The following is an 18,037-nucleotide window of genomic DNA, read 5'->3' on the forward strand; positions in this document are numbered from 1 at the left end:
GACCTTGTCAGCTCCTGCTCAGAAATGTGTAGAATAAGCTTTCTACAGGAAATGGTAAGAACACTGGCCTTTGGCAAGAGGTGACGAGAGGCCAAGCGAGGGTTTAAATAGGTGCGCATGAGAGCGACACGAGGTCTTTTAATCTGGAATCATCGGAGAAGCAGGAGCTACTGGTCTTATTTCTAAACCGAACAGGGTAAGCTAGTCTACACCCATTCTGCCATTCGCATTGCTCACTTCAGTCTAGAAACGAATCATGAGTCTATTTTAATGAATAGTTAGATATTTGTACCTGCCCGTTCAGGGCTGTCTCTACCATCAACTAGTACTAATAGTACATCCCTATTTAAGATCCCCGCGTTCAGAGGAACGCTACGTGGTGGAGATGCTGGGTAAGGTCTGAATTATCTAAATGTTCAATTTTACATTATTTGAAGGGAAAAAATTCCCCAAAGAATCTCGATGGCGCAGCCTGCGCCATAATCTCCCCTGTGGGCACCCCTGAATATACGTTTTCCTGGTAGAAAAGGTTTAGCATAAAGAGGCCATAGTGCGGGGGCTCCTCCTAATCGCCGCCACTGAATGCTTGGATTAAAATGAACGTCTTATTAGAAATGATTTAAAACACACACGGAAAACAAATAATTTGTTCATTGTCCATTAAGTATCTCTAGGCTAATGAAAGGCTATTTTGACAAAATATCACTCGTCATAAGTAATAAACAAGTAAGATTGAGAAATCTGTTCAGAATTTAAGAGATTATTAGCTAAGTTGATCTTCGTTTTCTGAAGAACTGTCATATTACTAATGCGGGAGAAGCAATACACGTATGGTTACATGAACATATTTTTTGAGGTAACAAAATGATTTAGGACACAAGGAATTCATCGAAGTTGATCATCGTACCAGTAATACTTCATCTATTTTTCATTGGGTTGTATGGCGTGACCATTTCGAACACACTAGAATGTCAACTTTATTCTTTCAGGGCAACGAGTCCCTGACGCCTGGAAACCACTGTCACAGTAATAATTTATGAGGATTTGTATTTTGAGTGTCAGCGTGTGTTTGTTTTCGCCTCTTCGTTACTTTCATCTAATCACCATTGAACCTTATAACGTCGTCATTATTAAAATTAGCAGAAAAATGACTTACAATAAAACAAATTAACCAGAACTTACTCTTCCAAAAATGGAGTTTCATTAGTTTATCAAGGCAGCTAATTCCGTGAACAATGACGTTGTTTTCCGAAAGTCTCAAATATTTGTCTCAGGCAATCACCCTCTTAAAATAGACGCATCTTCTGTGGTGACAAAATGCCACGTTTTGTGCGAGTTCTTTCTGTATATTTTTTCCCCCAATGGCATAACGCTGTCGCATTATAATGAAGAGGTCCTGTGTTCGACTCCCCCTCCTCTGGTGGAAGCACAATGCACATGGGTTCGGACTACACGTTAAACTGTAAGTTTAGTCCCGATTAGCCTATCTGAGCATAAAAGTGGGCTTAGAAACAAACCAACAAAATCGTCTTCTATATACTTCGTGACATAACTTTTTTTCTTTACTTCAGCTGCATCTACAGATTCTGTTGACATTTTCGGCTGATTCATGTGACAAAATTTATGTGTGGAACGAGGATTTCTAAATAGGATAAGCCACTCATTAGCAATTGAATAATTCTGTAGCTTTTTCCATATATAACTGATTTATTAAAATTTATTCTCTTCGGTATTGTAGTGATTGTTGTGATTCCTTCTTATTAGTAGAACGAATATAAAGTTGATATTTCGTATACCATATTGATATTTGAAGATAACAGGTATATAAATGTAATGTAATGTAATGAAAAAAGGGACACTTCTGGAATTTCAATGCAGAGCTAATTAAAATTATATTATACTCTATAGCAGGCATGTCCAACTTCAATCAAGCAGTGATCTACTTTTTATTGTCACAACAGACAGTGAGCCATTATTAATCGTTAATCTTTGCAAAAATCTGTACCTACTCAGCCATTATACATTATTGAAGTTGAATTCAAATAACGTATATTCATATAATTACAATAGATAACTGCGATCGACGGACAAACGCCCCGCGATCGACCGGTCAATCGCGATCGACGCGTTAGACATGCCTGCTCTATAGCATACTTAAACCCGAAGGTTTATGGCTGCAGCAACACAAGCCTTCCATCTGTCCCTATCCTGGGCAGGATCAATCCAATATTTCCCATCCTTACCGATTTATTTTAGGTCCATCTCAACGTTATCCCTCAATCATCGTCTTAGCCTTCCTACCGGTCCCTTACCATCAGGTTTCCCAGCAAGAATCCTGTAAACTATTATTTCCTCTGCCATTCGTGTCACATGGCCTGCCCATCTAACTAAGTCTTCTTGATTAAATTATTCTAATATTAATTAAAAAGTCGAAATAATTTATTGTGTTGCTGGGGGAAGTAACGCTAAGATGATGTTTAGATTTGTTTATTTGGAGATTATTTTAACCTTAGCCAGGCCGGAATATATACATACGCAGTGGAGGCCCGGAGCTGCAGCCCTCAAGTTCACCCTCAATTCTGATTTAATATTGATCATACCCTGCATAATTTTGAGCCTCCTAAGCCTACTAGATGCTTTTAAACATGGAAGTATTAATTTGATCACAGTTTTTGTTTCAACAATGACAAAAGAGGCTTTTTATGGGTTGATAATATGTGAACATTTCCAGCATAGATAATATTCACAAGTAAAATATATATAGATGTTATAAACACCAGGTTACACTTAAATATTTAATCATTCATATATCCCCGAGTATATGTACTTAATGAATTTGATTGGGTGGGCAATAGGGTGGGCACAGGAATTTTTGGGTGGGCGCTTGCCCACCCGTGCCCACCCCTGTCGCCGTCCCTGGTAACGACCCTCCGGTACTATTTGTTATAACTGTAACGGCGCTCCGGTACTATTTGTCAGAACTGTAACGACACTCCGGTATTATGTATTTGTCAGAACTGTAACGACGCTCCTGTGCTATTTGTGTAACAGCGCTTCGGTTCTATTTTCTCCTTACTTTAACAGTGGTTCGACACTGTGTGTCTCGACACAGCAGCGTTCCGTTACAATTTATTCTGATATTTTTTCAATATTTTCAGAACGGATTTTGAATTTATTGATTTTTATAGTATGGGTACATCAGTACAGATAATAGTTTTGCCCATTACGCAATACGGCGATAAGCTCCTTAACTTAAGCAAAATTGAGGACAGTCATTCAATTTTTAAATCTGATTCATTTATTCATTCATTACTTAACAAGAACTAAAAATATACTGTTTCTGAGGACTAAAAACTCCTTACCTAGGTTAAAAGCTGAGGCTGAAAAGGGGCACTCAGCACACAAAAAGGCACACACATAGGACAATATGACCCCACAAAGGATTATCTTAGCCTTGGGTCCAGGCGCCAGAGACTCGTTGGCTTCTAAGTATCAGTTACCGAGGTGTACCATCGGGGAAGTGAGGTTCACTTTTAGGTGCCTTGGCAGAAGGTCATCCCTTACACGCCAACATTTTTGGGGCTTAGTAAACTTAAGTCATAGGAATTGTAGGGCTATAGTTTAGGAATGATTTCGGAAGTTGTTGAGTCGATAGGTTTCCAGCTGATATTTTGTGAGCAGCTTCGATTACTGCTCTGATATTATATTTGAGATAGATCTATCGATACGTTTCAAAATGATGATGAAACGCTCAGTGACGTAGCGCAGTCCCCCCTGCAACTAAAACACTGGGGGTCCCTTAGCAAAAAAAAATCGAGTCTGAGGGTAAAGGACGTACAGCAGTTAGCTGCCCCCCCCCCCTCACCTCATAATGGTCTCAATCTTCATGCAGCAAAGAAATACTCTTTTGGTTTAAAGGATAGTAAATACTTTTAATTTGCACTTTGAGGTGGATGGGGCTTCAGTCCCAAAAACAAGTTTTTAACAATTATAAAATAAAATTGAATTAACCTGTAACACATAACAGGTGTGGACCATATGCGGGAAATTTTTCACAGCTCTTATTAAAATATGAAAAAGCTTGGGCCCCCTTTGAAAATATTTGGTGGGAAGTTACATTTTAAATACCACAGATAAGACTAATAATATTAGTGGTAAAAGTTCATGAATTACCAAGCTTTATTGTTTATCGTGTGGATATAGAGAAGAGACTGGCCGAGCAACTGAATCTTCCTACTGGATTCATAAATGTAGATAATTTATACTCTACAAGATTCCGACAAACGGTATATCTTTAAAGGTGTGAGAGGAGGCATTTTTCCTATTTGAGGCGATCTACGGCATTTCTGAGGGCCCACGGGTTAAGGTGCCAGGGGCCTCTTTGATTGAGCCAGCACGCCCTTGCTTATTATCGCAGACATCGTCTTCTATGCTACTGGGAACACAATCGACCACCTCCCACATAAAAAAGTAATAAAACAGTGGTGAATAGCCGGCCTCCGTGGTTAGCACATCGCGCTAAGATGCCAGGGGTCCAGGGTTCGAATCCCGGCCTGGACATGGGTGTTTATGAGTGTCCATTCATCATTTTCATAATATCATCCCTCATACCCATCTTTGCGATTAGCCAAAAGTGTCAGAAAAGCGAAGTAAAATAAACCAAATCAATCAGCAGTCGTGAAGAAGTTATTTGCGGCGCCCATTGACTCGTACAATACAGTAACTTTGTTGATACGTATTCTATGTTAAAATTGATCGGGTGTTTGAATTTAGTGCTCACCTCAGTGAATTTCGAGTTCAAATTTTGTCATTGTAGACCCACATTTTGTCTATTTCCCAATTCTTTTCCCTTAAATAACCGACAGTACCTGTTGAATTTCTGAAATTGTATAAAAATGCAGGAGCGCAGATAGAACATTGCAGGGCCAAATACACCTCGCCCCCCCCCTCCGCATTGCGGGGGTTGCGGGGGCGGCCGTTACGCCACTGTGAAACACCAATTTCACCATATTGTTTTGGCTTCCAATTCCGTACAACGAGGGATACTGAGCTATTTAAAAGAGATGATATACAAGAGTCCCTGTGTAATAAATTGTACTGAGTACAGGCATTGTTTAGTCAACGTCAAGAAAGTAAAACTGTATTATCAACAGGCATTCTTAACATCAAACGCGATTGATGCAACGAAGAGATATTTTGAGACGTGACGTGTATTCCTTCTTGATAACTATAAACTTCCGCTTATTTATCCATCAAAACCGACTGCTGAAAACGACTTTTCTTCGTGCGTAGCAAAGGTCATCCGTATGCACCCATCACCCATAGATCAACTGAAAATCAGCCTGCATTTCCATCAGAACCTAATAATAACTAAGAAATGAGACAGGCGTGATCAAAAGTTTCCTTCAAACACGAAAATTCTCGTGTCAAGAACAGGATATTGTTTCCTAGGTCTCTCAATACATGATAATCACACGATATGTAGCCATTTATCACTGGATAGACATGGTCGACGCCTTACAAGAAATTAAGACTTGATGATAGCTTCACGCTGCCAAGGTCATTCGATCTAAATGCAATTTGAAGTAATTTTTCCTTCCTTCTATCTCTACCAGTACTGTAATTTCAGAGTTAGTAACTAATTACTTCAAACAGATGAGAAAGATGTAATGTTTAATGTTGGAAGTGTGCATCATTTGTCATATTGTCGTGACCTACTGCACCAGACCGTAGAAGTGATAGTGTTTTCCCTCACGGTCGATGTAATTCTGATTCTCATTACTTGCAGAACGTCAAGAAAATGTCTGTAAATGACACGTTACAAAGCTTAGATGCAACGTTTTACTGCATCTGGTAGTTATGTCAACGCATTGGGCAACACATCATGTTCCTTGCATTCACTCACTAATCTGCTTCAACATTTGTACTCAGGGCCTCAGAAGAGTGGCGCTAGTGTTGAAATCACTAGGTCACAGCAATTTGGTGCTACAGTAATTTCCTCTCTACAAGTATTAGCTTTTAAAGTTACTAATTGAGATTCCATACTGAGCAGACCTTCACTTCAAAAACGAGGCAAATGAAATAGTTCTATATTACTAGTAGTTTTCACTCACGTTCTACATTTTTGATAAATGAAATTGACTTGCAAACACCGAATGAATACAAGCAAATAGTGATCACATTTTTTTAGTTTATAGTAATACATACGCATTTTAAGCGAAGAAATTACATTCCACTGATATCAAAACTGAAATATTGGACAGGATGGAATCATGGATAAAGAATGAACTCGTCATTCAATTCTTATGGTAATTTTTATTACAAATTCTAATGACACTTGACTAAAACGTCACACATTTTATAACATCCATTAATCTTAAATTTATCTCACAAAAGTTACGAGAAATGCAGAACCCCCATTAGAGAAACTCCATAATATGTATTTTTACGTAAAAATATACAAATTAAAAAATATATGAGTGTTCTATTATTTTATGTGACAAAATATACTGAACTAAATTATGTAATTAAATAAAAATCAAGATACGGACAGATGGAAGGCCTGTGTTGCTGCAGCCATGAACTTTAGAGTTTAGGAAGGCTAGAGAGTTAGTTAGTTAGTTAGTTGATAAAAATCAGGGCTATTTAAATTTTTGGTTTTAACAATTTCCAATATTTGGTTTAACTTAACGCTGAATTAGCATTGACCAACTCTATATTTCAAAAGCGCCTTTGTGAAGGCCTAGGCCAGCTTATGTCGCACGAGAATTCCCAAACCCAAAAAAATATTCATCGGCCCAACCTGCATGTATTCACCTTGATCTAACCAGAAACGTGATTTTTTTTTTTTCGAAATGTCCATTTCGTGATCAGGGTATTACGAAATGAGCATAAGATCTAATCAGCGTACTTTAAAACTCGTAGACTCTTCAGAGCCTGTATCATATCTGTTTATGAGGTCGTATCGATTGAGTTTATAGCCCAATACGATTTCTCCTTAACTTTCCAACGGGACAATCAATAGTTTTTATTGTAAATGAGCCTGGAGTGTATCTTGAAGTTAATCCACCAAAGTTGTTCGTTCAGGATATGGTCTCCCTGGCAACTATTAATTGTTTTCAATATTTAGATAAGTTGGCATATCAATAACTTTTGTCCGTGATTTTCTGACTGAACTGGTAGAACATCTGACTGCCACGCTGGAGACCCAAGTTCGATTCCCGGGCTGGGTCGGAATTTTTCTGGTCTTGTTCCCGCATAAAAGCGGATCTGAACCACACCCAGCCTCAATCAATGGGTACCTGGGAGCAACTATGGAGGAAGGGGGGATAAAGGCAGCCGGGCGTGATGCTGATCACATCATCCCAACTATGGCCGATATTAAGAATATATGGAGCTCTACCTCCAAATCACCCCAAATGCTTTCATGTCATGTGTGTACATGTACAGGGGTACTACTTATCTTTACCTTTTACCTAATTAACTTTTCTGTAATTTCTTCATAGAAAGTCGTAGCTTCAAATGTTGGAGAAAATTTATAACAAACTGTTATAATCAACTTACTTTACATCTAATATTGAAGTGCATTTAGTATTTTTTTGATAATTCGATTGGTTGTTCATTCCTGAAGAGTTATATTTTTAGGGGGAGAGTGAGATTGGTATCCGCTCCCAGTACGCAGAAAGTTATGAAATATTGAGGAAAATACTACACAAAAAGGTGCCATTAAAGTCTTTTTACATTACTAAAAAATGATAAATATCTACCTTATTTTGAAAAAATAAAAAAGATCTTTGAAAAGCCATAAATAGCTTTAACTCCTGATAAAAGTGATAAAAATCTTGCTTATGCGTATTCGTGAATATCAGTCACACTACAAAAATCAATAATATAAATTAATCGAAAAGCATAGTGGTTAACGCTTTCCCTTTATAGACAAGAGCTCCTAGATTCCCCGCGCATCAGATACAACTTTTCAACTTCAAGATCATAACGAGCAATCGCCACAGCTTTCATAGCCTAGAATAGTCTAAAATAATGAATGCTCTTTGGCTGAGAGATTAGCAGGTCCAAGGTGTGATCCGTTCCGTATTGGACTAAGGGTCTCATGTATTGTTCACTTGGTTCCTTATTTTGCACTGACAGAAGTTAATAGTATAAAGGGCCAAAACATTTAAATAGGCTTGAATTCATTTAAAGAAATTTAAGTCTGTTTTGCAGGTTAAATAATAGCAATAGTTTAGAGGGTAGGTGTCACACTGGACCAAGAGTAGAACTCTCTGACCACTTTGATCTCCAGCAATTGCTTAAGAGTGAATTTTTAAGTTTCATGGGAGCAACTTCGCATGTGACACTTTTTGTCACTCTTGGTCCAGATAAGGTTAAAAACTAAACATAATACTCTTTGCTGTTTTGATTCCTTTCTGCGTGACAGTTTTGCGTACAATGAAACATGCAGAGCAAGATCTAAGATTTGATGGTAAGATTAAGTTCGCAGTCACGAACATTCCTTCAGGCCCTAGAGGTAAAAAAACAATGCAATAAAGGATAACGTCGGCGCTGTCGTGTGTCTGCCTTGCATAAGAGCATTATAAAATTTTATTTCCCTCGTGTCACGGATGCAGTCTTCCCCCCTGGGGCATTCCTTTGAAGAAAGTAAACAGATTATAAATTGTTTCACAACTGACACAAACTCTACGTGTGCGAAAAATTTGTTGTTTTGGCATGGTTTTCAGCAACAGTTAGTTTTTGTGCAAATGAATGGAACACGGTTTTTTGTGCAAATCGTGTACGTAGTTACTTTATGAGGAAATTTTCTGATGCTGCTTTGTTTTATTTTTCTTCGCTTTTATCCAAGGCCGCCTGCAGAGGGCCAATTGCCGGTCTCAAATAACTGGAAAAAAAATCATATAGGCTACTGCGAATGGTGAAATTGTAGAGTGATAATATGAACAATAAGTTCCATGAGAGACAGCAGATTAAGTGGTCTCTAATATACATCCATAGTGAATAAGTAAAGAATGGCAAAGAACTGTTCATCTACAAAGTGGTAGATGTTTATGGAAAGGAAGCAAGGCGAATCCAGTTTCTATCTAATTAGTGGACTCGGGTCTAAACTTGACTACAACGCCACGACATTTTCAATTGAATTTCAATTTTATGATTTGTAAGACAACAGTAATACGTGGTAATACTAAAAAGTAAAATATAAGTTATTATTGTTCGTCAGGGAACGTTTCGACATATTGCATTAGCCGCCTCACTGAACGAGCCAAACGTTTTAGGTTCAATCCTGACCTGGACGTGGCATGGGCGGAGTTTGACCTTTTGCGTTGGGGGGGCCAGACTCTGGGAGAAGCATATGATGTACCTGAGGGTTATTGAATATCCCCTAGTTTATAAGGGGTCCGGAGGCCTTTCCCCGGAATTTTTTTTAAAAAAACAACTTAAAAACACCGAGTTTTAGGCCTTTTAGATTTGAAAATGTTAAATTTCCTCTCTTAAGTAAACAAATATTAATTAATATATTGGTTGTCAGTTTTAAAAGAAGCAAAACAGTACGAGTATTGCATTTTGCATTTCATTATTTTTTTATTGATACAATTCTTGTATTACCATAGAAGTTACGGTACAATAGTAAGCTTCAGAAATTTTAGAAAAATTAAATTGAAAAGTTCTGTTGATGCCTCAGCAGTAACTGTTGACTCAACACAAAGTCATTTTACGTTTTTCTTTCTTCAAACTGTACACATCAATCAAATCGTCTAAGACCCTCTATTGCGGCGCAATTACCGCGCATGCCAAACGTCAAGATTTTCGGTATGGCTTCATAACAAAAATGTAGTAACTGAACATAATCATGTGTTATACTTTTAGTCTTCTTTAAGTTGGGGGGGGGGGCAGTTACCCTGTGGCCCCTCCAGAACTCCGCCTTAGGGACTTGGGTTTTTGCTTGGGTCTCTTCAAGAATATAATTTAATCATTCTCGTCGCTGCGATTGGAATTGAAGTGGCAGAAAAGAGACGGAAAATAATTTTAAAAAATATCAACGCAGATTACGTGGCTTTCGTCAAAAAACAATTTGAGTATTATTTTTGTATAAAATTTTGTGGATCCTTGTTTCTTCCCTTTCCTATGCCATCACTACATCCTCAGAAAACCCACATACTGAAGCAGAATGGAAATTATCATTTTTATGTTCCTATATTTCTGCTTCTCCGTTAACAAATCGTACAATATTTTAAGTGCTTTTATTCTGTGAATGTCTCACATATGCGTGTACTCTAAATTATCCTCCTTGACAATGATAATTAAGAATTGACACCCCAGTCTTGAAATAATATATAACGAAAAACTACGTCACAGATGGAAAGAGCTAAGTTCCTAATTGAGTAATTGACCTGCCTGTATGTATCCTTCTTGAAAATTATTTGCGATTAATCTCCAGGTAGAGAATACTGAAAGAATAAGTAATTGAGGCAATTGACTGTTGTCAATATTATGAATTCTGTGTCTGATAAATACAAGGTTAGGTCAAGGGTGAAGACCGAATCTCCTTTCCAGTATTGTGAACACAAGCAGCACACGATTCCAATATCTGCAGTACAGTTTTATGTTCCTAAATAGTGAAAGTGTATTTTTTTCCTTCGTGGTGGAATCGTGGCGGTTACCTTCTGCCAATCAAGTGCTTGACCTTGTGCTCGAGTCAGATCCTTTTTAGCCTTTCCTGTCTTCGCCTACCTCTCAAGTGTTGTATAAATAGCTGATGCCAGATTGCTGGAAGCTAGACCCTCAATTGTGTCTTCTAGAGAGAACAGCTTGTGGTTTGACAATGGCAGTAAAAATGATGGTAAGTTTTAACATGTAGTGTGTGTCAAGTGCTAATTTTGGTTGAAACGCAAATATTATCTTGCCAATTATTCTCATAAGATTGATGTTACGTCATTTGTCAGTTTTTCTATAATTCACTCAAATATAAGTAAGATTTTGCTAATCTTAATCCAAGCAAGTAATTTGTAGAGAAAAATATTACGTGATTTTGGGTGCGAGAAAAATATTACGTGATTTTGGGTGCGAGAAAGTATATTTCGAAAATTTGTCTGTACCGATACTAGATAGAAATACTAACATAGAAGCCTCAGTTGAGAATATACTCTTGTTTGGTCTGAATGTATATGAAAAGCTAAATTCTATCTAAGCTATTCAAAATGTTATTGTTTTTTTTTTAAATCAATAATAAACGGTGGAATTGCCACTTTAAATTAATTTTACACAAACAAAGTGTCTGGTTGGGCTCTGATCTAAAGTTTAGTATTTTTAATCATAAGGTTTGAAAGGGGTTGGGATGAGATAGCTGTTGTTCATTGTTCATTGATTTGGTTTAATTTAGTTCGCTTTTCTGATATTTTTGGCTAATCACGAAGATAGAGATGAGTGACGTGATGAAATTGATGAGGGGACACTCACAAAGAACCAGGTCGGGATTCGAACCCGGCACCCCTGGCGTCGTAATGCACTGTCACTGGGGCTGACCGGGGATGAGATAGTGCGAAGCCATATTTTTGTACCTATGAGGAACACAGGCTTTACAGATCACACAGATCCACAAAATAGAAGTGAAAGGTGAAAGTACATGTAACTTGGCACTTTCTCTTCCCTTAGACTTTTGCCGAGAAATGAACCAAGATATCCTTGACTATAAAGAATAGCTTAGTCATATGCACATGCTACCAAGTAAGACACTTAGAACGATCTCAGATTTACACTTACAGCAACATTGACACGATATCCTTCATGAGTACTAAAAACTGTTTCCTAGAACTAATAAAATAGATGAAAAACAAATACGAACGCAAGCAAACGGCTTATCTGGGACTCGAACTCAAAATATTTGATATCGAAGCAGGGTAGCATTGATTACAATACAATAGCATTGTAGCGAACCCCTTAACAGTCCAGCGTTCTACAAGCCGCTAAACCAGGAAGGTGTACAGTATCTCATTTATCCTCTAAGACTTAGAGTCTAAGTGTCTACAGCATGTTGAAGGAAAACGCAATGAATCTGCAAAAAGAAAAAAAAATCTTTGAAACAAGAAAACCACCACTGAAGTAGAAAATAAACAGGAATAGATTAATATAATAGAAACTATAGTATTTTATGTATCACCGTTGATAGCCTTGCTTCAAAGCCTTAGAGTGTTCTCTAGGTGTCACAATACACTGACTGAAGAAATGACAGTCTAGGTCAGTCAATTTCCGTTGCCATACCGTAAAAAAAAAAGATGGTGATCGTTTTTAATTAACGGTCATTAATTGATGTAATTTTAATGGCTCGGTTTTTGAAAATATATTTTTGTGGGGCACAAAACTGCAATTGGCAACAGTGGACTCGTTATTCTTTTGTCGACAGTTGAGTCTCTGGCTTGTAGTGTGGTTGCTTGTTGTTAGATGACACATTTGAAGAGTGGACACCGTGGCACCATTGATTGGCCTGCACGTTCTTGTGATTTGACGCCATGCGATTTTGCTTTGTGGGGAATTCTTAAGAACAGTGCCGGATCTACTAGTTGCAAAACCCCGCAGTGCGGGGGGGGGGGGGGGAGGCGGAGACAAGTAATGCTTTAGGGGGCCCTCAGCCATTGTATATGCGTATGTTAAAAATATACGTAGTCACTCAGGGGTACAGAAACGAATACAATATATACAGGTAAAGGTAAAGCTAAAGTTCCCTGTGCATATAGCACCGTGCCATGAAGGCACATTTATGGTACGTGGGGATAGGGCCGTACATATTTTCGATGTCGGATATCTTGGACGGGATGTGATCAGCACCACGCTCCGGCCGCCTTTATCCCTCCCGCCGGGGTACCATTTGATTTGATGCTGGGTGGGCCCCAGAGCCGCTTTACACGGGGACAAAGCCGGAAAAAATCCGACCTTAGATCATCCATCCCGGGTAGACTGTTTCTATCAAACTCCTTTACTTTTTATAGGGGGTGTTAAGGGACATTTGAATCACCCTCTATGCCCTTATATGTGACTTTGTCAATATGAGATGAAGAATTACACACACACACACATACATTATATATGAGCAGGGCCGGATTAAGGTGGGTGCTATTGATGCTGCAGCATTAGGCCCATTCCTGAAATAGGCTCAGATGAAAACAGACGAGAATTTTCCGAAAGCTGAACAGTTTTCTTTTGCTATATTAACCTGAAAATAAATCTTAGAATGAAATTTGGAGCCCCAGTTTCGGACGCCTAGACACAGCATTACTTATTATACAGTTACTATTATTCTTTGCGCTGTGACGTAACTATAACGTCGTTATGTTTATTGTTCATCGAAGATTTCAAGCATCAGGTCCAATTTCGTCTTAATCCGGCCCTGTATATGAGTATGTGTGTGTATAAAGGTAGGTAGGTAGAGGGGGGCCTTTTGCTAATATTTTGCGGGGAGGCCCAAGATTTGTAGATCCGGCACTGCTTAAGAATATGGTATACTCATCATCACCGGCAGATTTGGATGCACTGAAAGACTCAATTGTCAATGCGTTTCATGTCATCAACAATGATACAAGTTTACTGCATGGTATTTGCAATTCTGTTGTTGATCGTTGTACACAATGTATTGCAAACAATGGAGAACACTTTGAACAAAAACCACTGAAACTGGAATCTTGTGTATGTACTTGTATTTTGTATGTATACTTGAATTTTGTGTATAAACTTGAATTTGTGTATGGGTAAACTGACTTTCCACCACCTGGTATATGCAAGATAAAATATTAAAATGGAAATTAAAAAAAACAACTTTTGGCCCGTTGTTGTAAATTAACAGACAGATTGTTAAACATTGTAGCATATTGTAAATGTTACGGTAACATCTGACACTGCTGTGCTGATAAACTATATCTTCTGAAGTTCTAAATTGATGGATTTGCTTTATTTTACTTGATTTTTCTTCCACTTTTGTCTAATCACGAAGACCAGGATGAATTATGAATTGTGATGAGATGAAATCAAGAGAGACAATCACAAACACAAGGACAGGACACAACACAACCCCCAAACAGGATTATACTGGTTGTGAGTCCAGACGTCATAGTCTCGTTAGTCATATATCTCCCAGTTGCTATAGCTATCCCTAGCCGCTCGTCAAGTATAGTGACTTATAGACAGCGCGTATTGCGGAATTTGGCGTGGATAGAAAAAGGGACGTGATTTGAATAAGATGCTGTGTGATTTTGGGTACAAGATTAGTGAGGCTGAGATACGAAGCAAATAAAAAATAAATATAGATTGAGAAGTATTATATTAAATCTAGTTCTAGTTTAAAGTGGACTGTTGTAGGAGGTATGAACATGGTCTTCAGTACAGAAACCACAGTTTAAAGTGGGATCGGATTCACTAATAGGCGACCATTCTTGACACTATTAACCACTACGCTATTCAAGAGCACCTAGTAAGACTGTACACTGTGAGCACATCACGTTTCTCAATTTGCTGGTGGAATTATTTCAAAATCTAAAATGATATATTCGGTATTCTGAGGGTTATACAGCATAACTAATTATCACCAATTCTGTTCTAGTCACTCATCTTGTTGGTGCTGGCCACCATCCTCGCCGTCAACGCCCAAACAGGCAAGAGTGCCGGAAACCCATATTACGGTGGAGCCTATGGAAATTCACTAGGTAAGTCTAAGGGTACATAACTAAGAAGATTTAATACAGGTGTAGTAATTACGAAGTACCCTGTACTTGTTTTTTTGGCAGGTTCGTTCGCAGGCCTAAATTAGATTGATACGCAGGCCCATAGACTCGAACTTTTTGGAGGCAGAGATTAGGTGAGCTTGGGGGGCAACAACCCAGGTCATCACTCAGTAAAGGTCCTCCACTGTGAACGAATGAGTTATTGCTTTAAGTCCACTTTATGCACAGATAGGCTAATTGGGACTTGGCCTACAGTTCAAAGTGCCTCCACCGGGAATCGAACCCGACACCCCTTGATTATAAAGCGACGACGTTACCACTACGCCACCGGCGAGGCCACCCTTAACTGTGGAAAATTGCTTTGGAAAGAATCATATAAAACGACAAAAAAATGAAATACGGTTTAAATACAAGAAATATACTAACAATATGACATGAATTGCCCTAAAAGTTATAACTGAAATTGTATGTAGCGAACCTCGCGATGATGATTTTTAAACACAGTAAGAGATGAAAAGGCACAAATTAGGATTTGCAAATAGGCTAATGATTCTTGTATCTTGAAACGCACGTCCGTATTAAACTTGTTCACTGGAGCAAATAGACAGAATAAGGGAACATTACAGCAGAATCTGTATAACAACCCAATATCATATTGTGCCTAAAACCATGTAGCACCCTATTCACTTTTGTCTAATCGCGACATATTACAATTAATTTTGATATTCATTTCTTATTAATATTTACAAGCTTACTTTTCTACTAATTTGGGAAACAGAAAATTCCAATAGCGTGTTACCAGAATATATCTAAGTCAAGTTTAAATTTCTCCGTCCCATAATTTTTTTTCTTTTCCTTAAGGTTTGAATGGCACCCTAGGTTCAGCCCACCCCACCCTCCTTGCCTACCCCTCGCTACGGGCTTGTTATTAGGATATGCAATGTTTTCTTCTAAATTGTTGAATTAATTTTAAGCAAGAACCATTAAGCTTACATTGTGATTTCTCTTATATTACAGGTTACAACAACCCATACTCTGCTCCATATCACCCTGCCGCCTACTCCACTTACCAACAACCCTCATACGCTGGTCGCTACCCTCCATATAACAATTACAACAATTACAACCCTTACTCGTCCTATGGACATGGTGCGTACCCAGGAGCCCCTGGTTACCATGCAGCAGCCTCAACTTACCCTGGAGCCTATGCGGGCTATGGGGGCTATGGGAATTACAATTCCTTTGCCCCATACCGTGGAGGGTACAACGGAAGAGCGTATGGATAAGACCCATAACCAAAATAATTGTGTTTTTGAGATTTCTTTACGAAAATAATAACTTGTGAACGAAGAAAACGCAGAAATTAACCTTTGAAATATCTTGGAAATATCAATAAATTGATTGTGTAAAACAATAGATAGAATGTTAAATTGTTACATTCATAAATCAGCTAAATGTCCACTGACCAACCTGTGCCAGCGAACTTTCAGTTATTGCATATTCAGCACGCTGATTCTGCGTCAAGGATTGTTCAGTTAGCATATTCAGCACGCTGATTCTGCGTCAAGGATCCTTCAGTTATTGCATATTCCGAACACTGATTCTGCGTCAAGGATCATTCAGTTATTGTATATTCATCACTATAGATTCTGCGTCAGGGATCATTCAAAACATTGCATTGATTTCAGATCAGGGCATATTTCAGTTAATACATGTTCAGTATTTTCACTCTTCATTAAGAAACTTTCCTAACGTTACATATTCATTATTTGCATATTTTCTGCTGCGTTGAAGAACTTTTTGTTATTTTCGTAAAGTTATTTCTGAAACAGTGGCTAATTTGTTGCTTGAACTGATGCTCTTTTAAATATGACACTCTGTAATGAATATAAATGAACTAATATCATTCTACTGGCAAATAAAGTAATATTATGTAAATAAAATACCCTGAGTTTTGATCGTCTGGTAATACTTATTATATTATGAGTATTGATAGTTTTAGGAGTCCTTTAGGAGAGGATTGTTTCTTATCTCCCCCAAAATTTACGCTTTTCATATTTTTTTAATTTTAATTCAGTGGCCTAAAATGTATACTGTCTTGGGAGAATGACTCTCTTTAATATCTCCAAGGGTTGTTGGGAGATGTGCCCGTGAGAAGACGCCATGGTGGGTACATGCAAAACTTTAGTTATTTACAGAACCAAAAACGGATCTCAACATTTTCCCAAAATAGAAGTGATATATTGTGTGTGGACTGGTGGTATAACAAATAAAATATTGTAGACCAGTAATTCTCAAACTTTTTTCATTGTACCCTTTAGTGATAACAAAACGGTTAATGTACCCCCACCATAGGTTTTGTGCAAATAGTGGGTTTTGGGGAAATTTTTGGGCTGCTTGATTGGTGAGGCATTTTTTACAAATAAACATTAGAATCCTACGTTTATTATTCTAATACGTGTTCCTACGTTCACAGTCTTTATGATTAGATATAAGAATAAAAATGTGGAACGCAACATTTTGGAGTTTTTATTGTAAATCCACAGTTTCTTGTGAGAAGGATGTGCCTGAACAACCTGATACACTCTGGTTGTGCACTTGAAACTTTCAAGCGGAGATTCGGTTTCAAATTTAGTCTATAATAGATTTCGAACGAGTATTTTGTTTCAAATAATATGAAACATTGATAAGTGTGTCAGTGACAAAATCAGACTTATTACATTGCTTGTATTTTCAGGAAGCTTAAGGAATCACCGAGATGACTCAACTGAAACTTCCTTCCAAAAAACAAAAACCCAATTCTTTGAGTTGTAATACACTGTATTTCAGATTTAAATGTCAGTACACAGGATCGAAATTTAAACAACTTCCTTAATCGATCATACACGAGCTCTTGAAATTTCGCAATTATATCTTCAACATTCCGCAAGTAAGAAATATATTGTACAACAGAACTTATATTAATAATTATTACAAAAAATTAAAAACCTTCATTAGTATATTATTAAAAGTACATTTTGGTGAAAAATTGTATATATAATTCGCATTTACAGTCCTCTCTCATTTGCCATCTATCGGTAACATTTTAAATTACAACCTTCGCCAGGAAAGTAGTGTCACGAATAAACTTTCGGTAGGCATAACTTCATTAATTCAAGTTATGGCACTCTGAAAATACCCGTGAACTCCGCCAAATTCACCTTAATGCATGATTTAAGAAGAAAATTGTTGCGGTTTTAATATAAACACCTCCAAGATGAGCTGTGGCTAATTTCCAGAATCTTCCTGTGTTTTGCCGATACTTCACAAATACATAAACT

The 18,037-nt window shown here is 37.8% G+C and overlaps 1 protein-coding gene across 1 annotated transcript; it reads left to right on the forward strand.

Moving 5' to 3' along the window:
- Window positions 1-10,750: 10,750 nt before the first annotated feature.
- LOC145997035 (uncharacterized) lies at window positions 10,751-16,660 on the forward strand. Its single transcript, XM_083133654.1, has 3 exons — window positions 10,751-10,849; window positions 14,597-14,699; window positions 15,735-16,660. The coding sequence occupies exons 1-3, from the start codon at window positions 10,766-10,768 to the stop codon at window positions 16,001-16,003; spliced, it is 456 nt and encodes a 151-aa protein (XP_082989780.1). The 5' UTR covers window positions 10,751-10,765; the 3' UTR covers window positions 16,004-16,660.
- The last annotated feature ends 1,377 nt before the right edge of the window (window positions 16,661-18,037 follow it).

Source organism: Lepisma saccharinum, chromosome 13 (assembly GCF_977018435.1).
Source record: "Lepisma saccharinum chromosome 13, izLepSacc3.1, whole genome shotgun sequence".
NCBI lineage: Eukaryota > Metazoa > Arthropoda > Insecta > Zygentoma > Lepismatidae > Lepisma > Lepisma saccharinum.